Source organism: Micrasema longulum, unplaced genomic scaffold (assembly GCF_059751315.1).
Source record: "Micrasema longulum isolate JH-2025_06_02 unplaced genomic scaffold, ASM5975131v1 h1tg001544l, whole genome shotgun sequence".
NCBI lineage: Eukaryota > Metazoa > Arthropoda > Insecta > Trichoptera > Brachycentridae > Micrasema > Micrasema longulum.
This window is the reverse complement of record NW_028278727.1, coordinates 129,270-153,199: the sequence shown is the minus strand read 5'-3', so window position 1 is coordinate 153,199 and position 23,930 is coordinate 129,270. Positions and strand designations below refer to the sequence as shown.

Genomic DNA, 23,930 nt, shown 5'->3' with positions numbered 1-23,930 from the left:
AAGTTTTTTCAATTTGCTAACAGTTCTCTGAATTACTTATTAAGGTGTTAAATATAAATGCATAACGTAACATTTTCTAGTCTCACTCGGCCAATTTTAATTTCATCATAATATTAAGTTTGGATAGATTGACTTAAATGAGTTCTACATCTTAAAATATATTTTTTTATGTGTAATATATGTATGAAAACCAATGAGATAAACCAATCTAGTCGGTGTTGGATAAACCTATTTTTAAGAATTAATGCTGTTATTAATAAGTAGGTACCATTTACTCTTCATGGCCACATAATAAAAGCAGCTAAAATATTATCTGTGTAATGGCTACATTTATTTATCTGTCAAATCGAACGTCGCTGTCAAATTTGACGGAAGTGCGGAAGTGTTGTGTCACTCGCACTTTTTTTATATAACATTGTAAAAATGTAACTGAATACTCACGTTTATTTACTTGTTCTTTTCGTTAATTATGCTATTCAGAAATATAACAAATACTGACCATAGGTAATCATTTTTTTTGTTTACACGTAACAACTTTCGATCTCCGGTTTTCAACCTTAATTATTTCGATTTCGCCATGCTTTCTACTAATTGAAGTGTTAAAATTGATTAAAGTGTTCTCAAGGTACTGACTTTTTGTTTCATTATCTAATCGTTATCGAGAGAAATCCAAATGATAAACATATTACAACAGAGATGGAGAACATTTAAAGCGAATATAGCAGTTTAGGCATCTACAGGGCTTATTTATTTATATATACATATACAGTTTATATAAGGGCGGGCATATTGCCTTAAGGCAATTTCTTCCTACCTACCCAAACCGTTCAGTTTGCGAAAATTACAGGTACATGGACATATTGAATCTTACAATTTTATACAAAAATTAAAAACAAAGATTAAGAAAATACTCAAAAAATTAACACTTTGATATGAAGAGAGGAAAGGGGATGGAAAGGAAAGAAAAAGAATAAAGGAACAACTTAAATATTTAGATAGTGACATTTCAATCTTGACTTAAATGTAAATAAAGAAGGGGCGACTCTTACATTAGTGAGTAGATTATTCCAGAATCGAGCAGCTACTACTGTGAAACCCCTTTCCCCTGCCTCTCCAGGCAAGAAAATTAGAGTGATGTAAGGCTATTAAAAGGGTTATCTCGTTACTAGAACGAAGAGATAGTCCATGTTGTGATAGAGGTTGGAAGAGCTCCCTCAGATAAACAGGCGAAGTGGGATTATTTAAAATATTGTGAAGAAGTGATAGAATGTGAATGTTTCTTCTATGCCTGATACTGAGCCAGTGTAGTTGCGTGCGATACTCGGTTATGTGGTCAAATTTGCGAAGATCAAAGATATAAAGTATACTAACATTCTGCAATCGTTCTAACTTATCAAGTAATTCAGAGTTAGCATCTGGATAACATACATCCGCATAGTCAAGGAGTGGAAGAAGTAAGCTCTAGACTAATGTTTGCTCAACATTAATTGGCAAGAAATTCTGTAATCTTTTAAGTGAGTGCAAACTGCCATAAAGTTTACGACTAACTTCGTTAACCTGATCGTGTCACCCTAAATGCTTATGTCCTGTCATCGGGTAGTTGGTGCAACATTCACCATTCTGCCTATATTTGATCATCTATATTTCTTAAATTCTCTTCAGATCTCACCCACATCAATAAAGGTTTCAGCTCTTAAGCATCACAAACATCATCAGATGGAAGAATTGAAGGAATATAGATGTTCAAATATAGGCAGAAAGGTGAATGTTACACAGTGTGTAGAGTGGCTACTTACACCAGCCGATGACAGGTCATAAGCCGTGTAAATGCCTAGACATCCATATTTCCTTCTCAAAAATGTTTACCCCTCTGTTGCAACAAATTCAGATCTAAATAACTCTGTAGAGGCCTAGACTTCTATATTCCCTTCTCTTAAATATTCTCCATCTCTGTTGTAATATGTAAATATTAACAGATCCCTATGGGGTTGAATCCAGTTATTGTCTACAAAAATTGAGACAAACTAAAAAGCATTTTTGCCAAATTATGAAGATGTTTTTATAATTTTTTGATCTATTGTTACCCATTAAGTTAACAGTTCTCTGACTTCTTCTTGTGGTTCCTCGACAGGTATCCTCGACAGGTATCCTCGACATTGGCAATCACTACCGCGAAAGCATTTCGGTCCTGCGCTACTCTTATATTCCGCAGCCAGGACAACTATTTATTGGAGTACACGTCATAGTTAGTCCTGGGAAAAGATGACCAGAGTAATTTCCTGTTCTCTGTCAATACTAGTTGATAATTTAAATAATGTTTTGAATTATTTGTTTGTTTAGTGTGAACGAAAATAAGGGACTTTTGACCTGCCCATCATCAAGTATTTGTTGGATTTGGTCATGCCATGTCTTTCTCGATCTTCCCCATTTTACGCATCCATCAATATTCACATTGAGTTAGTTTTTCGCTGTCCAGAAAACCCGCAGAATTATTTCTAGATTTTGTTGATAATGCTTATCTCAGCCTTATGTAATGCATGGATTTCGTCATTTATGGGACCCATCCTACGTAGTTTTATCACATTTTCGCCTGAGAGATTGCATTTCCACAGCATTCAACCTCCTTTCATACTTGTTCTTTTAATTCCATACATAAAATGCAATGTATGATAGGTGCCCTAATGTCGAAATTAGAGCAGAATGCAAGGCTGAGTTAAGCATTATTGACAAAATTAAGAAAGGTCTTTTGCGATGGTTCGGTCATGTGGAGCGAATGAATGATGAAAGAACGGCTAAAAAGATTTATGATGCGAATGTGTCTGGTTGTAGAAGTCGAGGAAGGCCGAGAAAGACATGGCATGATCAAGTACAACAAATTCTTGAAAGTGGTCATGTGAAAAGTCGGAATAATCGACGTGCGTGCATGAGAAGATGTATGAATGTGAAGGAAGCAAAGGAAGTGTGCCAGGACAGAGTGGTGTGGCGTTCTATCCTCTCTGCCTACCCCTCCGGGGAAATGGCGTGATGGTTAGTTAGTTAGTTAGTTAGTTCCAATTCCATTTTTGTAAACTCTATTCTTATAATATCTGTACCTCAGAGGCAGGCGGATGCAAATCCAGAATTTGGTGAAATGACATTTCGATTTTTCTATCCAGTTTACGATCATGTCCATTGATTTTTTTAAAAATGTAATTCTTGTAATGAAAGAACCAATGTATTAAGACTCTGAAAATACAAATTAATGCCTTAAATCATTAGAAATTACTAAGAGAAAGTAGAATTTTTAGACTTGTTTTAAGCATTTGAAGTTTGGATTTGCATCCGTCTGCCTCTCAGGTACAGATATATTATGTATTATTTTGTTAACAGTAGATATTTTAACTAGCCATAGTATTGTTGATATATTTCTACTTATTTTTTATTTCATACCTGTAAAAATACTAAATAAAATAATTTATAAAGGGTCGGCATCAGGACTCTATTGTGAACCGCTTATTTCGCCTCCTGATGATTAAGATACGCTGCGATTGGTGTACCAATGCAGTGTCTTATGCACCATTACGTTCGGAAAGGGAATGTTGATGATTATGTTAGAGAAAAAACTATATTAAATTTCCCGTGGCCCTGAACTTCCTCATTTGTGAGAATGTTGGTGAGGGGGCATTAATGAGGGTGTGGGTTAATGAGGGTGTGTTGATGAGGATATGTATGGATATGTTTATTTGCGTATGTAAATGAAACAACAGCTTATTTGACTTTTTATAGATGTGTGAGTGTAATTTGAAGCATTGACATAAAATATTCGGATGAAATAATGGAGTAAATTTATCTTTCCCGCCTTTAAAGTAGAGCCGAAGTATTTTTATCCGTGCCGCTGATTAGCACCACTTGAGCACAGGCAGAACTACTTTTCCCGCATAAATTGTGCTAATATATTTCATTACTACCATGGAACACAAATTTGACTTATTGATTTAAAATTTCAAATGTGTTCTGGAATTTCTTTTTCTGTGGAAGACGATGCTTTTGTGGCGAGTTGCAAGAAGTCATCTTCAATCTGAAAATTAAATAAAATTGCAATATATAATTTGATGCATTAAAAACAAGTCATATCATGGGGTTATTACCACAACTAGCTAACTTCAAAATCAACAAATTTGGGTTACACATAATAATAGGTTGGGGAAAAAGTAATTTCGTTTTTTGCGCCCTTTTTTTTCAACTAAGTTTATCTCGTTCATTATTAGTCACATTAGATCATACGATACGGCGTTGTAAAGGTGTGAGTGTATACTACAAACGTTTCTTTTACAGCATTAAGCTTGGTCGGTTCAGTCGTGAACTATCGTGCGTCGAGTGTGGAGGTCTCAAAGAAAGAAATTCGTCACATTTTACATTTTTACTACCTGAAAGGGAAAAACGCGTCAAAAGTGACCAAAATAAATTGCAATGTATACGGGGGCCGATACTCTTTCGGTTCGTGCTGCACAACAGTAGTTCGAGCGATTTCGTTCTGGTGTAGTGGAGGTGAATGATGCACAACACCCAGGCTCATTACTCTACTATGCGATGCTCCCCTATGGCCAAACGCTCAATTTTGCCCTCTACTTTGAACAACTCGACCGTTTGAAGCTGGCGATCGAACAGAAGCGGCCAGCATTGGTGAATAGGAGAGGAAATGTGTTTCATCAGGACAACGCCAGGCCGCACACATCTTTGAAGACGCGCCAGAAGCTCCGGGAGCTCGGATGGGAAGTTCTTATGCATCCACCCTATAGTCCAGACTTGGCACCGAGTGACTACCATCTGTTCTTGCCTATGGCCAACGCGCTTAGGGGTACGAATTTGGCCTCAATAGAGGTCTGTGAAAATTGGCTTTCCGAGTTTTTTGCCAATAGGGACAAGGGCTTCTACGAGAGGGGCATTATGAAGCTGGATTCTCGTTGGCAACAAGTTATCGAATAGAACCGTGCATATTTTACTTAAATAGGATGATTGTAACACTTTTTATATAATATTGGAGCGAAAATTACAAAATTACTTTTTCCCCAACCTATTATTTGTATCTTCTTTCATGATCGCTACAAATAGGCTAGAAGTGATTCAATAAATCATATTAAAATGATTTTAATGTTTGTTTATTTTTAGCATTCATGGAGGATAATAAAAAATGTGTTTTTATAGGGTAACTCAGAAATGCTGATTTTGAAGTTACCTAGTCGTAGTAATTACATTAGCAATACAGATGTTCAAACATAGGCAGAATTGAGAATGTTAAACAGTGTGTTAAGTGGCCACTTAAACCAACCAATGACAGGTCGCAAGCCCTGTAAATGCCTAGACTTCAACATCGATTTTCAAGAAAGATAGGCTGGAGGTTTGGCTTATCCAGAAACCAATATACATATAAAGAGTTAGAAACTAGCTTTAATATATCTTCTCTTCAAGACCGTCAAAATATATCCGACCTCTAGTCCTATTTAAATTCTTAACTCACTCCTTGATGCGCCTTAACTACTGAGCTAAATAAAATTAAATATCCCAACTAGAAACCTCAGACAAAACTTACTCTTTCATACCGATAACCATAGAACTAACTATGACTTTCATTCCCCTAAGCCCAGAGTTCTTAGGTCTGCCAACAAACATACCAGTCTTGTTTTATTTGATAACGAGTTGTCTTCTTTCAAAAGACCACTGAATCAAATTCAATTATTAACACCTCTCTCCCCTGTGTCTTTCTACGTTCTTTTATAAGAATTTTTCATGTATACTTATGTCCTTAAAATTGATTTATGAATAAATAAATCCTTCCATATTCCTTTCTATAAAATATTCTTCACGTCTCTAGTAATCTATTAATATTAATAACGCCCAAGGGGTTTGAATCCGATTCGTGTCTACAAAATTTGAATAGACTCAAAATATTGTTCAGTCAGATAAATTATTATTCAGTCAGATACCTGTCTATACAAAATAATTTTGAATTATTATAAGGATATGTATATTAAACCTATGAAAATAAACAAGAGAGAAATTCAACTAAACTAAATTAACTATTCCTCTTTTGAAATAGAGCAATCTCTCAATGTGTATTCATTGGAGAAATGTAGAACGGAGATTTATTTATTTATTTATATTTGGATAATTTATATAGCGCCGTTTTTGTGAAAATCACCTCAAGGGCGCTGTATAATAAATAAATATCTCACTACGTCTTGCAGCTACAGAGCGCATGGACGATTGGGATTCTTGTTCCTCGTCTCCAATTATGATATACAGGAGCTAGATTACAGCACGTCTTGCAGCTACAGAGCGCACAGACGATAAGAAATCCAGCCCCTTTTTACATTTTTTATTTGACAATAAAGTTTAGAGATTTAGTGATATTTAAAAAAAATAAAAAGCAAATTTATAAAAATAGAAGTTAGATTACAACAAGTCTTGCAGCTACTGAGCGCATGGACGGTTGGAATTCTAGACCTCATTTACTAAATTAGGATATTTGATAGTCCTAATTTATATAACATATACCTATTGAAGCTAGATTACTAATCGCCTTGCAGCTACAAAGTGCATGGACGAGTGAAATTCTGCCCAGGACCTTATATACATTTTCAAAATACTTAATGCTATAAGTGATGTCCCATCTCTGTTGCAATCAATTTCTGCTCATTTTTCGCCATTAACTCTGCGGGGTGAAGATAGATCGGCATGGGTTAGCTTGAAGTCCAATATGTTGATCGTATTCTTAAATATGTATTATATCATTATTTTATTGCCCTCGGTTGTCTTTACTACATTGCTTAATGTTATTTTTGTTCAGCTTCGTGTAAATATGTTTCTTCATATAACTGTTGTAATTGGCTTAGGCCGTATATAAAAATAAATAAACCATGCTTACAAACGATTTATTACAATTCGTCTTCCGCTGTTGCCTCTGCTTCCATGGCTAGTTCTAGCAAGTTCTTTTTCTTTTCTACTTTAGGTTTAGCGGCTTCTACAGCGTCAGCTAATTCGTACAAATCAGTGGATGTGGGCTGGAGCAAGGAGGAATTAGGAACATGGAAAATAATGTAATAAATAAAAGGGTGAGAAGGATTAGTTTATTGTACGCTGATGATGCAGTTCTTGTACCAAGCAGCAAAGAGGATTTGCAATAAATAGTCTCTAGAATGTATGATGTATGCAACAACAACAACAACAAACCATCACGCCGTTTCCCCGTAGGGGTAGGCAGAGAGGATAGAACGCCATAACACTCTATCTTGGCATACAGACCTCGCTTCCTCTACATTCATATATCTTCTTATGCATGTACGCCGATTATTCCTACTTTTGACATGTCCATCTTCAAGTATTTGATGGACTTGATCGTGCCATGTCTTTCTCGGTCTTCCTCGTTTTCTGCATCCATCAACATTTGCATCGTAGATCCTTTCAGCCGTTCTTTCGCTGTCCATTCGCTCTACATGTCCAAACCAACGCGGCACCCCTTTCTTGATTCTGTCAATAATGCATGTCTCAGCCTTACACACTTCACGGATCTCGACATTTGTGCACCTCTCATACATCGTTTTACCACATTTCGCTGCCGATCGCATCTCGACTGCCTGGAGAGCAAATCCGTAATGAACGAAAGTAAGCCAAAAGTTATGGTATTCATGAGTGTCTTCTTTTATATAGTTTAATAATAATGAACATGAACAAGGATGGTATTGTTATATTTTTACAGTAGCTCCTTGATTATTCGGACTTATTCGGGATGTGGGTAGTCCGGATTAGATAAAATCCGAATATCATAAAAGTTTTTGTTATTTTCAGTGTGCGTTTTGTAATATACACCGCAAGACAAATAAATTTACGAGTTCTCAAAAAAAACTAAAATTGACATATAATGAATTATTCTTGATATTTAATTAGTTTTTTTTATATTGTTTGACATATGTGATGACTACTCGTTATTTCAAGGTTAAAATAAAAAATCTTACTCATGAATTGTACTTAGAAATTGCCATTATATATCAGGTATCAGATTACCCGAACCTTAGAGACCCATAACGGTTCATTTATGGTCGAGTGTTTGTGATGGAATAATAAAAGACATGTTATTTTTTAATTCATATTTAAGAAGTAGGTTCTTATCGCTTTATTTTAAATTAAAGTATTTTACATTTAAACATATTTATAACATTTAAAAATATTTAGTACTTAGTGAATTCACCTTTATTTTTTATAACATGTAAAATTCTATTATTTAGAGAAGCGTAAAGCGAATCTAAAATTTCTGATGTTATTTCTTCTTCCCAAACTTGAATTAAGTTTTTTTTAAATTCCTCAATGTTTTTTGATTTTTTTTTCCCGATTTTTTTTTCATAATCGCCCATAAATTTTCTATCGGGTTCAAATCAGGGCTATTCCCGGGCCACGTCAACGATTTTAAGCCAATTTTCTCCTTGAATTCATTGATCTATAAAAAAAACAATAAATTATTTATCATGTGGTCACAAAATGCATTTAAAAATATATATATTTGTACTCACAGTGCGGGCTCTATGGCACGGCGCAGAATCGTCCTGAAAAATTGGGTCCGCGGTATACTGCGTAATGTCCTCGATTGTTGGAATAATATGTTTTTTTAACACTTTTTTGTACTGAATGGCATTCATCGTACCCTGTACAAAATTTAGAGGTCCTAAACCGTATGCTGTCATGCACCCCCAAATCATCACGTAGGGTGAATGTTTAACGGTTCGAGTGACGCACGACGGATGATATCTTTCCCCACGTTTTCGTCGAACTATCTTTCTGCCATCTGGACCAAAAAGGTTGAATTTTGATTCATCAGAGAAAACAACATTTTGCCAATCCTCCAAGGTCCAATTCTGGTGCTCTTTCGCCCAATCCGTGCTTGGAAACCATGCTCCAACAGCCGCCTGGACACTGTTTTTACTGAAAATGTTGATGTGCTGGTAGACTGCACCTCTGCGTGTATTTCAGGTGCCGTTAAAAATCGATCGCGCATAACAATTTTTTTTATTAAGCGATCATCTCGGGCAGATGTCACGCGCCCCCGTCCGCTTCCTTTTTTCCGTTCTATGGATCCAGTTTCTTGGATTTTTTTTAATAAAAACCTCACTGCACCTTCTGAATACCCAACTCGACGAGATATTTCACAATTAGATATGTTTTCTTGCGACAATGTGATTATTTTGGATTTTATCGCAATCGACATTTGCTTTGCACTTTCCATGATTGTTGTGTTATGTTCACTCAAACGCGGGTAAAACAAGACTGTTGAGACATTTTAAAATGTAAATATTGTAGAAAGGTGACACATAGTGTCCTTAATTTATTAAACAAAAGAAAGAGGTATCGATAAAGGATTTCTTAGAAAAAGGGTTCAGTAAAGTCAAGGGGCGCGGTAGCAGGTAAACTCGTAATTTTTTTTGTCTTGCGGTGTAGATGTAAATAAATTAATTATAAACATAAATACGTAGTGTTTATAACTGTCTGAATATTTTGTTAATTATCTCTGTTGATTAAGTTAGTCTTCTTTGTTTATTCTCAAATGTAAAAATACTTCGAAAAAAGTGTATTGTTAAGTGTCCTCGGCACGGGTAACCCCAGTGAGGTCACATTTTTTTTATTATTAACTATAGTTTGTAAGAGAAAAATATGAATAAATAAATAATGAATAATTAAGGTGAGTATGACATTGGAAAAAGCGCACAATGAACAGTGGCGAGGTCCACGCTTGGTATAAGCTGTTCGCAACGGAGTTCTAGTGCCAACTCTAATATATGGAAGCGAAGTATGGAATTGAAAAAATAATTATGAAAGTAGGTTAAATGCTGTCGAAATGCGACCCCTCAGGCGAATGTGTGGTAAAACGATGTATGATAGGTGCACAAATGTCGAGATCCGTGAACTATGTAATGCTGAGACTTGCATTATCGACAGAATCAATAAAGGGGCGCTGCATTGGTTTGGACATGTAGAGCAAATGGACAACGAAAAAACAGCTAAAAGGATCTAGGATGCAAATGTTGATGGATGCAGAAAACGAGAAAGACATGGCGTGATCAAGTGCACCAAATACCTGAAGATGGACATGTCAAGAGTAGGAATAATCAGCGTGCGTACATGAGGAGATTCATGAATGTAGGGGAAGCGAGGTCTGTATGCGAAGACAGAGTGATATGGCGTTCTATCCTCTTTGCCTACTTCTACGGGAAACGGCGTGATGGTTTGCTGTTTGTTGTTGTTGATAGAATAGCAAATGATGAAATCAGGCGCTGAAACTGAGTGGTGGATATCATGAATCGTATATCGAAATAAAAGTGGCAATGGGCAGGGCATGTCGCAAGGCAAGATGCTCTGAAGCGAAGACCTTGAGGTAAGAGGGGTGTCGGATGGGCCAACAATATAGTTGAGTAAGTACTGAAGTACTCTCTTATGATAGAGAAAATCCAAAAGAAGTTTCTGAGATATCTCTACATGAGAGAGTGCGGGCATTATCCTCGGCTCTACCCGACCGAGTTTCTCCAGGGTATGCTCGGCTACAACAGTTTAGAGACTAGAAGGAATGTGTATTTGACTACATATTTTTATCGATTGTTGCGCGGTATGATTGATAATTCTAAGATTATGATAAGCATTGGTTTGTATGTTATAATACACTTTTGTATTCGAGTTGGTAGTCGGCCTCGTGGTGTAATGGTCAGCGCGTTTGACTACCATGCGAGAGGTCTCAGGTTCGATTCCCGACATGGTTGATATGAAATATTATTTAAAAAGGTATTTTTACACTAGAATATTCCATAGGCCCTGGACTGGTACCTGAAGCGTAAGACTGATCATCTTACCTTCGTGTAACAAAAAATTATCAAGATACGCTGCGATTGGTTTACTACTGCAGTGCCCTATGCACCATTGGGTGCGGAAAGGGAATGATGATGATTTGAGTTGGGAGTGTTAAAGAGTGAGAAAAAATAAACCGCCGTCATATAAAGTTGGAGAAAATCACATGCGTGATGTTCTGTTATCATGACGATATGTTTTCACAAGAAATGTTAATGTTTGTGTAAGGAGTGTAGGTATATTGTTGGTGACAACAATATATCTACAGTCGTCTTCATGCCCACACAACTTTGCAAGCCATTCAAGATTTGTCTCTCCTAGCAAACAGTTGTTCTTAACTTAGTAATAATAACTTTATGGACCAAGAAATGGCTTGTAACACTCAATATTAATAAATCTACAGTTCTTCACATCGGCTCGAAGAACCCTAAACTTAAATATAGTCTAAATGGTGTAGATTTGAAATCTGTGGAACAACAAAAAGACCTCGGAATAACCATAACTGATGATTTAAAATGGGAATGTTACATATTAAACATAACAAATAAATCCAACTCAATTATTTACTTGATAAAAAAAGCCTTCTCATATAATACACCAAATATGCTACCAAAAATATACAAAACATATATCAGACCTACTCTCGAATACGGGTTTTAGATATGGAATCCCTATTTTGTTAAGGATATCAACTTGTTGGAAAGAGTCTAAAGACGAGCTACAAAGTTGTCGCCGAGCCTAAAATGGCTTCCATATGTGGAGAGGCTGGAAACTCTCGGTCTCACAACACTGCAGGAACGGCGACAAAGGGGTGACCTGATAGAGACATACAAGATACTCAACAGTCACTATAGCTGCCCAAATTTGGATCCCATGTTCGAGCTTAAACAAGATGCTCGTTTTCGAGGCCACAGTCTCAGGCTGAAAACGAGATTCAATCTAAATCCACGGAAGCATTTCCTGAGCAATAGGGTTGTTGATAGTTGGAATAAGCTGCCACAAGAGCTGATCTCAATGTGTAGTCTCAATGGGTTCAAAAATGGACTAGATTTGTTTGGGAAAAGTTAAAGTGCGCCAACAACTAACTTTCGTTAATATAGATTTAAGCATATCAGCTTTAAGCTGCTCGCTTAAAATTATTAATTGTAATAATATATATAATAAACCACAGTCAACCGTACAAAGCGTTATTACTGATCTTCTTGACCACCATAGTACATGACAGAAATAGTAAAAATATACAGAATGGAAAAATCTAATCAAAAGGGATTTAAAACACAAAATTATTACCATAAGTTGATTTATATAATGCTCAAAGGGTATTGTGTCTGTAGTTGGATCTAGAGCAACTTGCATCATCTCATCGTATTCTTCCTGGAATAAATTCATTATTAAATATTTTAACTTAAAACAATACATTTTCAAGAAACTTTGCTGTACAATTAAATGCTCATTTTCACTGCATGTAACAAAACATTTTCTATATCCAATTTCCCATAGCACTGAACTCCTTATTTGCTCTAGAGATGGGCATTTCGGTTTTTTAGTAAAAGTAGCAATAACAGTTACCGTTTCACAAATTAAGCTGTTTTGTGAAGACGTTTAAAAAATAACAGTTTAGTGCAGTGTACGTTGTGCACTGCCAGTTTAGCTTCCATTGACATATTTTTATTAGCAACTACTGTGCATAGTGCGCCGTTCATTTTGTTGTCCTCATTCACTCTCCTTTCAACATCTTTTTCTACTCTTCCTTTGGAGTTCTAACGTACGTTCAATTGGAGTTTTAGCGTGTGATAAAAAATATTTTATTGTGCCGGTTGAAATTTATTGAGGTGTGAAAATGGTCTATCGAGGCAATGTCGCCCACGCATTTTTTTTTGTGGTCTTCCAACACCTCAAACCAAATTTAGCCTTTAATATTCTGGGTGTCCACCTGTCATCATTTTGGTATTATTGAGGTAATTAGTTGAATTAAACAAACAAACCATCACCCTGTTTCCCCGTAAGGGTAGGCAGAGAGGATAGAACGCCACAACACTCTATCTTTGCATACAGATCTCGCTTCCTCTACATTCATACATCTTCTCATGCATGCGCGCCGATTATTCCGACTTTTGACATGTCCATCTTTAAGTATTTGTTGGATTTGGTCATGCCATGTCTTTCTCGGTCTTCCTCTATTTCTGCATCCATCCATCAACATCAGTTGAATTAAATTCAATTAAAATCGCGGTTTATGGAATTTATATTTTTTAAAGAGGTACTCATTTATCAACAAAGAAAAAATGATTTTTTAATATGAGTGAAACAAGTAGGATGACCTTAAAAATGGTTTTCGGGTATGTGGAGGAAGTGCTTTCACTCTCATCATTTCATCTCGCCAAGTGTACTGCCCCCCGCTATTTTAATTTCGCTGTACGATCTATGAAATCTACAACTCCAGTTCGGGGCCTTATTACGATTAAAAAATGAAGAAATTAGGTGCCATTGAACCATGAGTCAGCATAACTTCACAATACCTGTGTAAACTGTTCCCCTTCCTCCATTATTAGTTGTGTCATCTTTTCTTTAGTTATACGCTCATTATTATCGTCTTCCAAAGCCTTGAATGCTGCTAGTAAAGTTTCAGGATCCGCTGGGTAGAATCTGAAATGAATAACTCGGTTAAAAAAATGTTTAAACATCAATTAACATTGAAATAAAAACACTTTGTTTACAATCACTAATTATTTATTGAAATAACAAATTTGGGATACCCAGTGACCGGTTTCATCGCTTTCAGAACATCTTCGAGACTGGTATCTTTATTAAAGATATCAATGTATTTATACAAAACAGAGGTAAGGATAGAGAATTCAAAATTGTATGAAAGTAAATATTAAAAAGTTATTTTTATCTTAAGGATAATTACCAAACTTTTTTCGGGTTAACTAATGAGTTGATATAATGATATTTTAATGACTTTAAGTATTTTATTTTTAGTGTCCCATCCTTCATGAGTGTGATTTTTGTCAATTATGATTTCTGAAAATCAAAGGGTAAAACATTCCAAATTTGTGGATTTAAGTATAACTCATCTTTTATTTATATAATTAATTATAATGAACTTCCATCAAGAATTTTCACTTACAAACTTAAATGTTTTAAATATTTACTTAGCATGAAATCACTAAATATATTTAATATGCTGACCGGGTTCAAAACATGACTTTTCCTTCATCTAGGCTTAAAATAAAATAACATTAAATATTTTACTTCTTATCAAAAACAAGTGTGAATCTTAAAAGCATCATCTGCCAATATTAATATCTGACCATAGAATTAAGAATAGTCCAGAAGGAGCGTAGAATCATATTTGAATACATCGGACTGTGTCCAAAAATCCCCCCACTTTCGCCGCACGCATGCATGAAGTCGCTGCATACTGTTGCCAGATCACGAAAAGTATAATCGTAACACAAATGTAAGATATATGTATTTTTTAAGTTCTCTAAAATTTTATTGTACACAAGGAAACATTGATTGACACAACAGAGTAGATAAGGAAAGGGTCATTTAATAAGAGTCATTGAATTAGTGAACTTTAAACTTTAAAAAATGTGACAAATTTTATTTTACATAAAGCGGATATTTTTATGTCATTTTAAATAATATATGATAAGCAAAGTAGCGTTAAAAATTTGACTACCCTGGCAACACTAACAAAATGTCCATTTTGTTTTCTTTGACAATCTGACAGATGGAAAAATGATTTAAAATGTCAATTTTGTTTTCTTTGACAATCTGACAGATGGAAAAATGATTTAATTTTTAAGTAATGCATTTGCTACTTACACATGAAATGTGATCCCATTCTGTTTCTTTTTGATCCCAGCAGTATTTATGCACTTTAAAATGACACAACACGGCACAGTTGAATTGAAATCGGGAGTTGCGTACTGAACGACGTCTACAAAGAAAGCAATGGGTTGAAACGTAAAACTACTCCTTTAAGAGTAGTTTAGTCACCTTCTGTTTGATGCGCGTATGTGGTTTCTGGACTATTCTCAATTCTATGTATTGGACATTTGACAAAAAAACAGTGATTTTATTTTTTATTTTCCACATTTGCTCCTAAGTGGAGTATGTGGACATCACCAGTTGTCTCCAAGACACCCTATCACCAGCCAGCCCTCTTGCCTCATCCCATGTTGATACAGCGCCCCTTAGTTCCGCCGAATAAAGTCAAAAGATTGTCATCGACGGCCTTCCAGGACGGCGTGAGCCCACAGGTTTAAAGAACAGGCAACTTGGGTTTAGGTTCTCCTGAAGCATACTTTGCACGTGTCCAAGCCAGGTCCACCGCCGCATCCTTAAGACGCTCGCTATAGGAGGCTGCTGCGTCCACTCTCAGACTTCAATGTTAGTTACAAAATCAAACCACCTTATGCCTAATATTCTTCTCAAGCACTTACTTCAAAAACTCAGAAGTTTTGTGGTTTGAGCTTTGGTAAGGTGTCAAGAATTGCACCCATATAGGAGTACTGGCATTATACAAGAGTTGAACAATCAGCATTTTGTTTTGACCGAGTATAGGCTAGAGTTCCAGGCAACACGCACCATTTTGAAAGTTGCTCCAGCAATTCCTAGGCGGGTGGCCAGCTCTTTGTGAATGCTTCCATCCTCAGTTATGTGAACTCCCAAGTATTTAAAGCTGTCAACTTTCTAGATCCTCTGTCCATTATTACAGAGAGACAGTGATTTTACACAAAGTAAATATTTATCACAAGATTCAACATGGAAAATCACAAAGTTGCTGCTTAAAATATTAATTTTAATTATTTATTTAATTACCGACTGGTTTTGGAGCTGCATATGCTCCTTTATCGAGGTATAATTAAGAATTGAATATAACTAAATCCTATATTATAATGTTAACAGAGTCTTAAGTCTAATACAAATGGAGGTAACAAATCAGTCTTTATGTTGTATTTTGTGTTTATGGAGGTATAGAGTGAGAGATAAGGAGGGTTAAAAATTTGGTCATTTGTACTTGTTCTAAAATTAGATTGGAGTGGACTTTAGGAGATATTGTTAAACACAAAGTTAGTGGTTCAAATATAAATTTTAGTTTAAAAATTATTTGCATTTTGTTATTTGCTAATAGACTATCAAAATAAGCCAAAATTTATTTTTCAAATTATTTTTGTGTATTGTATTATCAATGCAATGATTTTTTTTAGTTTTGTAGTTTTGAAATTACTCTGCCCGTGATGTCACTAGTTGCCATCAGTGAGTTGTCTTGACAACTGGAAATCTATCACAACACATAACAATGCTTTAGTTGACTGATATTGATTCGCAAGAACTTGTGATGTACTTCAAAGTAGTTCGTTTTTATGATTTTTTTATACATTTTTGAGAAACTTTGCTATACAATTTTTTTTCACCACAACAGGCCAGGAGGTCCAATTATAGAGGTGAATTACAGCACAGGCTTGAGAAAAATTCAATGACTTTTTTTTTGTGTTCTCACCAGGAATCGAACCCTGAACCTTCCATCTGTTTCTTTAACTTTCCAATATTTTTCATTTTTTTAATTAAATGCTCTAATTTTTACCGCGTGTAAGAAAACATTTTTTATTTCCAATTTGTTATAATACTGAACTAACTCATTGATTTGTTTTTTTTTGTAGAGGTAAGTTTTTTTAAAACAATCTATTTTTAAATGAATTAAAGAATGTGTAATGGCATTGAAAGCTGCCACCACTGGCAGGATTTTAAGTTTGATTTGTATTAAGATCTCTCTTAATAAATTTAATTATTAATAATTAAATTTATTCAAATGAGATTTATCTTTACTTTGAGAGTTTTGTTTCCGTAAAATTTAGCATTGTAGTTAGGATAGTGTTTTTTTAGTTCATTTATATTTATACTAAGTATACATTTTAATTCGTATTACGAGAAACTATTTATTTTCAAGGGATTATTTTTTTGTTTTTTCATACGTTTTCAACTGTAGGAATAAACTAATTTTAAAATATTTAAAAAAAATCTTAAATACTTAAGTCAATATTTTTTTACCATACCTTACTATATATATGTTTATAACACAGGTTCCCAAAATCAAAAAGACGATACATAAAAAAAATGCCCTACCGGCCAGCGCTGCTATTCTGAAAGCGTTTAAAGCCGCCCAGGGGTGATATTCTGAACGCAAAAGCGCGCGTAGAAAACGTATTTTAAAGTGTATTTACGTACTAAATACATGCTAACAGAGTGATCTTTTAGCGCGCAATTCCGTTCAGAATACCAGCCCAGGACCAATTTGAACCTTTTGTTTCTGTTGAAACCCTTTTTTCAATCAGTCATTCCCCCCCCTAGACCGTCTCAATGCCCCCCAATTATCTCTTGGCTTTCTTCGCCCACAAGGGGGCGTTACCGCTCACTTTGCGAAATACTAGTTTATAACAATAAATTTATGCACAAATAGTTTTTTTTTAATGCGTGGCGTGGAAGCCTTTTATGTATTTTCTCCAAACCTGTGTTCTGTGATTTTCTGACACATATAGGGTAAAAAGTTGGAGAGGTGGACACTGCCTGTTGCCTCCTTTTCTTCTGTTGCTAAAAGAACCTCTTGAATTTCTTCTTCAGATGGACAGCAACCTAAAATGATCGTATCAAAGATGTTAATGTAAACTTTATTATATTTTATTTGTAAAAATTGAATATAAATCTGAGTTTGCAATTTGTACCCAAAGATCGGAGGATTGTCCCAATTTCTCGAACATCTACCATTTGTTTTCCGGTGTGATCAAATATTTCAAAGGCATCAGCAATCCTCTTTTCTAAATCATTGTTAATTATTACTGAAAAAATATAAAAAGTGAGTAAAATAAGTATAATATTATTGAATTTAGAATAAAAATTAAAACTTTTAGTTGAGTACCTACTTTGAAATTCTAATAATAATTTACAAAATATTTCATGAAAATACCTTTTGGTTGTTCATTTGCCATTTTCAAAACGAATCTTTTTATTTTCTTGCGACGGAATAGTCAACATGATCGATCGAATGAATCACAAATTATTTTGTTAGGCTTAGAGACAAAAACAAATAAAAACGCATCTCCATGGCTACAAAACATATATTCCAGTAGCGTCAACGGAAATGCATTCCTATCTCCCTATTGGCTCTCACGACGGCGTCATTTCGCAAAGTGAACCAATCAGAAGCTCTAATTTCGCTTTGCATTGGCGCTCTGTATCAACTTCCGGCCGCCATGCTGCTTTACTATTAATTTGTGCGCGGTGTAATCGGATGGAGTAGCGTCGGGCGGATAGGTTTTTTAAGTTTTATATAACATTTTCGTGTTTAATACTTAATCGATTCATTTCTTAAAAATGGATCCCGCGAAAATGAAGGTAGTGGAACTGAAGGCGGAATTAAGCGCCCTCGGTTTAGATACAAAAGGAGTTAAAGCGGTTCTTGTAGATCGACTCAAGAAAGCGCTAGAATCTGGTGGAGGCCAAGGTAATTCATTTGTTTATTTGTGTTATTATTATTTTCATAACATTCAACAATACCTTATCGCGTTATATAACAAATTCGCGTTGGTTATTTATTTGGATCGTGAATAATTTTCCCGCTTCGGGCATGCAAAATGTCAACCGGCGACTCGACGCTTTTGCCGTTCTAAATGATGTCACCCGTGTTTTGAAACAAGGAAGTCTTTATCCAGAACTAATCTCCTAAATTCCGAACTAAAAATAACTCACAATAAATAATATGTATAAAAAATAAAAAGTGCGTCACTCCGGTGTTTTAGTTTTACCGGTTGTCAAACATGCCTCCGTTATTATATCTCATATTTTTACCGAGTAATGTTACATCGCTTTGCATTATTTGACCTGAATTGAAGGTAATTTAACTTCAAACCATTAAATTTGCATTGCCATCGTAAATCTGCAGTTTTTTACGACGTCGTTTATGTATTGCTGCGATTAAAATTATCGTTCGAAACAAAAGAGTGCGGCGTCAGAAGTTTTAGGTTATTTTCCTCAGACTGTAAAAAGGGGTTCAAAGGCTCGGACAAAAACCTTTAACACTAAAAATTGCGTACGTATTTCACTGCCGATTGATTTTCGGTATGTTCTTTCCTGTTTTTTGGTAATTTAGCTATAATTTTACTTAATCAATACCTCTAGACGCGTAATTTTGTTAAAAATCGAATGTTACTCGCGTGTCTTTCATATCTTCAGGCATTTTAGAGTTTTTACTGCAGATAACACGATTGTCCCCGTTTCGGCAATCAGGTATTTATCAACAATATTTTTTGAGTATACCCACATGTTTATAGACTAATACTGGAATTATACCATCTAAGGATTTCGTCTTGAAAAAACCGTCGTTACGAACCGCGCTGCCCTTAACTGTTATTTCAGAAACGGTTTCACGCACCCGGACTAGTTTTTCATTTTCATGGCCACGGTTTTGCCACACTGCTCTAAATACTATTATTACATTAAAAAATATATTTTTATTAATTTATTTTCAGTAACTGTTAAAAAAATTGTGAAACTGTTTTAGCTGTTCAAAAGAATAACCGTTTCCTTTGTTTTTTTACTATCCCTACAATCTACAGGTTTTTAAAATTATTATTATGGATACTTCTATAGCACCATTTTCGCCCTCAAGGGCGCTTTACATAGTGATTCTATAGATACATAAATTTAATTGAAGCTTTTAAATTTGTAATTTAATTAAAACCATTTTTGTAACCCTTTAAAAAAATCCAGTGTCGTGTAGTCAATAAACATAAAAATGAGAGATTTCCAATCTTAAAAATGGAACATTCATATGCAATTGCTACAATTAACTATGTTTTAAGGTACAAAGTGATAATATTTTAAATATAATCGCTGAGAACTTAAAAAAAAAAAAATTGCTACCGCTCAAAGCGCGAGCAAACAGACTGCCCCCCAGCGGAGCTCCGAGAGTAACTGAGAGCGACTGGCGATTTGTGCCCAGTGGTACAGGTACTGCATCATGCGTGAAATTTTCATCGCTCGCAAATATATCTCTAGCATCTAGAGTGAGACGTAAAGAGTGTTTGAGACATGATGCAATCGTTTTCCGTGTCTGATAAGTATTTTATTATTTAATAACAAATTATTTCAATCAATGTTATAAGTATATCAAACGAGTATCTAAAATCTTAACACAGTTTTTATAATATTTAAAGAGATATAAAAGTTATTAAATGCAACAATAATATTGATTGCACATCACCGGGAAGGCAGAGTTACTAAACCCCTAGAGCAATGTTTTGAGTTTGTCAAAATTTTTGTAGACAAGGCCTGAACACATCTCCCTAGGGAGCTATTTATATTAACATTTTGCAACAAGCATGAAGAACATTTTACAGGGTGGAATATAGAAGTCTAGGCCTACACAGGGCTTATGACCTGTCATTGGCTGGTGTAAGTGGCCACTTTACACACTGTAATATTCACCATTCTGCCTATTTTTGAACATCTATATTCCTCAGACGCTTCCATCTGTTGACTTTTTGAAGTTAAAAAGCTGAAAGCTTTATTGTTGCGGGTGAGATTCATCTGATTTAATTATTACTTTTAACTCCTAAAATGTCAACAGATGGAAGCGTTGAAGGAATATAGATGTTCAAATTTAGGCAGAATTGTGAATGTTACACAGCGTGTAAAGTGGTCACTGAAACCAGCCACTGACAGGTCGCAGGCCCTATGGCATGGAATGCTCTCCCAGCAGAGGTGCGAGGCTGTGAAAGTGAATTGATGTTTCGGAAAAAACTTAAAACCCACTTGTTCTCCAAATCATTTGAATAAATCCGTAGCATGTGACAACAAAATAAATTGTTTTAATCAAATTACAAATTTAAAAGCTTCAATTAAATTAATTTAACAATAGAATCACTGTAAAGCGCCCTTGAGGTATTTTATTACGGAAATGGCGCTATATAAGTTATCCATAATAATAATAAGCCCTGTGGATGTCTAGACTTCTTTATTCCTTTCTGTAAAATGTTCTTCATGTCTGTTGTAATATGTTAAACCCCTATAGATATATATGGTATATAAAAAGTCATTAGTTGTTTCATTCTATTTCGGATACTCTTACCAATAATCAAAATGGAATTATATCAAAAACTGCATTCACAAAAAATAAATCCAGTCTACAAACATCCGCAATCGTGAGTAAATCTTTTTCTTTCCTCTCAGCGATCGGCGATACAACGATCGCCGACACTTCCACCGAAGAGTTAGACGACACGGTGGGCGGGGAGTCCCCTCCTCGCAGCGTGAGGAGACCAGGTCCGGCCAGCCGAACTCGCAGGCGGCTCTCGTCGGCGGAACCTCCGCCAACTCCCACCAGGGTAAGAAGATGAGACCTATAAACTGATTATATTGTATAGTTTCATGTATGTATTATAGGCGCATTAAAACAGGGACGGCGTTCTCAACTTAATGGAAGTGTTGAGTAATGATATTTTTAATTGAATCGGCATTCACTTCGTAACACTTCATTATATATTATTTTACAAGAACACTACTATAGTTTCGGGAGAGCACTCCTCTCATCGATGGGTGAAATAAAACTAATATAGTAAACACAGAATATTGTTCACAATGTCATAGAATTTAAACAAAAAATAACAAAACAGGTCTTAGCACCTTAGATAAGGGAAAAAAACCCCCCTGCTCTAAGTTTCACTGATTAATTTGTTTAAATTCTATGACATTGTGAACAATATTCTGTGTTTGCTATATTAGTTTTATATCACCCGTCGATGGGAAGAGTGCTCTCCCGAAACTATATTAGTGTTCTTGTAAAATAATATAATTGTGTAACACTAATAACAAAGTTTTATTTTTTCAGTACTTTTCCCAGACTGCGGGGATCATTTATTATGTATGTTTATAATTGTTCCTTGAAGTTACTCTCCGTGTATATTTTATTTTGATTTATCAGTAAAATGGTCATTTAAGGAAATCATACGATTTTGCTATTTTAAAACAAATGTTTTTTTTATTGCGCAGCAATAAAATATAAAAACAATAATTTTTAAAGGTATTTCTATTAAAAAATATACTTAATAGTTTTATGTAACTAAAATATAATTACTTTTAGACCGTCAGATTACGCCATTTTAAATTCAGACCAAACTTAGGTATCTGGGTTCTCATATAAAGACTAAATATTGAACTAAAATTTGTTGTAATTATTTAAAGATAATAAATTGAACATGGAAGTGGCCAATCCAAAATCTTAATTTTTTGTTTTTGAAAAGAAAGACAAGCATTTTAAATCACTTACATTTTTGTGACATTTTCCTTTATTTCTACGTAAAATTATGCCTTATGCTTAAAAAAATATATTTATTGAAATATTTTACCTGAAACCCTTATTTTATAGAATGTACTCTCTTTTTTAAAAAAAGAAGATAATTCTGGTTGTTATATTCAATTTCTAACAATATCTTATTTACATTTTTATTACCTTCCTACCTCCCCTTATCTGTACTGGTATAACCTCGATAACGCCATATGTCCTATTTGACTCATAATATGTCACCGGTATCCTATCGAAGAAAACTAGTCCTTCAGAAATAATGTTCAAAATTCTAGTTTCCAAATAGAGAATCTTCAAATAATATTTGTAATCTGGAAACTTGTTTTAGTACTGAAAAAACGCAACCATGTAGTGTACTTTTTTGTATGGAGAAATAAGGTGAGGTAATTGGCTTGTTTCATCGTCCATTGCGAACGGGCTGGGCGCATTTTTTAGATTTTTTTTGTGGGATGATGTAAACAGTGGTGGTGATTTATAATAAATAACAATTATTTTATTTATTTCCCCATAAACATAGTTACATAAAACATTATTATCGAAAGTTTAATATAATGGTAAGCTGTGCACAATCACTTATTTGGACGATTCGCCCCTGTAGCACGGCAATACTGCTGTCATAAGAAAGAAGGACATTTCTACATAAAACAAAAAACTACTACTACTACTACTACCATCACGCCATTTCTCCATAGGTGTAGGCAGAGAGAATGGACCGCCACACACATCTATCCTGGCATACAATCCTAGCCTCTTCCACATTCATACATCTTGTCATACACGCCCTTCGGTTCTGTCTGCTTTTGACATGACCAGACTTAAGATTTTGGTTTATCTGATCATGCCAAGTCTTCCTTGGTCGTCCTCGTCTAACGTTGCCATTCATTTTCGCCATATATACTTGTTTTACCATTCTTTCGTCGTCCATTCGTTCTACGTGACCAAACCATCTCGGAGACTCTTTCTTAATCTTATCAAATATACTTGTCTCAGATTTACACTCTACCTGATTTCATCATTCGTAACCCTGTCATACATTGATTTCCCACACATTCGTCTAAGAGATCGCATAAATAAATATTTTGTAACCCGGAGATTGAAAAATTCGCTCTGTGAAAAATACTACAAAAATTAAGTATATTATTATGCAACAGTATGTATTGTGATTTGCCCTAACAGAATACTTATATTAATTTTAATTAATTTTACGTTATATATTTGAAAATTAACATTTTCATCTTCTTTTTAGTAAAAAAATACAAGAAAATATGTTATACTGCAATGAAAAGACACTTCTAGCTAGAAACACATTTTTTTTATTTAGTAATTAAGTAAACGTCTTTCTTTTTTAGCTAGATTTCTTATTGTCCATGCGCTCTGTAGCTGCAAGACGTTCTGTTATCTAGCTCATCTATATTATAATTGTAAAATATCATAATTGGAGACGAGGAACTAGAATCCCAACCGTCCATGCGATCTATAGCAGCAAGACATGTTAAATTATTTATTTACTGTACAGCGCCCTTGAGGTGATTTTCACAAAAATGGCGCTATATAAATTATCCAAACATTATTATTATTATTATTATTATCATTATTATTATTATTATTATTAATATGCCAATTGAATCTACTCAACTAAATAAAATAGACGTTACTGGCCATTTACTGTTTTTAAACTAGTAACGCCGACCTAATA

General features: G+C 34.8%; 2 protein-coding genes across 7 annotated transcripts in view; one reads left to right on the top strand and one right to left on the bottom strand.

Moving 5' to 3' along the window:
- Nucleotides 1–3,750: 3,750 nt before the first annotated feature.
- Nucleotides 3,751–18,000, bottom strand: LOC148274963 (dynein regulatory complex protein 8-like). Of its 2 annotated transcripts, XM_088236372.1 has the most exons (7): nucleotides 17,840–17,985; nucleotides 17,598–17,711; nucleotides 17,385–17,508; nucleotides 13,383–13,509; nucleotides 12,154–12,237; nucleotides 6,905–7,040; nucleotides 3,925–4,057 (listed from the first exon to the last, which is right to left on the bottom strand). In XM_088236372.1, exons 1-6 carry the CDS (start codon nucleotides 17,859–17,861, stop codon nucleotides 6,915–6,917), a joined length of 597 nt encoding a protein of 198 aa, XP_088092498.1. In that variant the 5' UTR covers nucleotides 17,862–17,985; the 3' UTR covers nucleotides 3,925–4,057; nucleotides 6,905–6,914. The 2 variants fall into 2 exon arrangements, with proteins under 2 accessions (XP_088092499.1, XP_088092498.1); XM_088236373.1 differs by lacking the exon at nucleotides 6,905–7,040 and having other exon boundaries at nucleotides 3,751–4,057; nucleotides 17,840–18,000.
- A 135-nt stretch (nucleotides 18,001–18,135) lies between these two features.
- Nucleotides 18,136–23,930, top strand: part of LOC148274962 (uncharacterized) — a 48,825-nt gene continuing 43,030 nt past the window's right edge. For 3 of the 5 annotated variants that reach the window (XM_088236368.1, XM_088236367.1, XM_088236371.1), the window contains exons 1-2: nucleotides 18,136–18,376; nucleotides 21,103–21,257. In XM_088236368.1, coding sequence (XP_088092494.1) covers nucleotides 18,247–18,376; nucleotides 21,103–21,257 — 285 coding nt within the window. In that variant the 5' untranslated portion in view covers nucleotides 18,136–18,246. Of the gene's footprint in view, nucleotides 18,377–18,671; nucleotides 18,962–21,102; nucleotides 21,258–23,930 lie in introns of those variants that run through there. The other 2 variants (XM_088236370.1, XM_088236369.1) reach the window with 2 other exon arrangements.

Excerpts from the sequence above, each read along its gene's own strand:
- LOC148274963 (XM_088236372.1), bottom strand. The coding sequence starts at position 17,861 with ATGGCAAATGAACAACCAAAAG. Across the intron at positions 13,510-17,384 it reads CAGAAAATCACAGAACACAG|ATTCTACCCAGCGGATCCTG; the intron begins GTTTGGAGAAAA and ends TATTCATTTCAG. Across the intron at positions 12,238-13,382 it reads AAGGGGAACAGTTTACACAG|GAAGAATACGATGAGATGAT; the intron begins GTATTGTGAAGT and ends AATTTATTCCAG.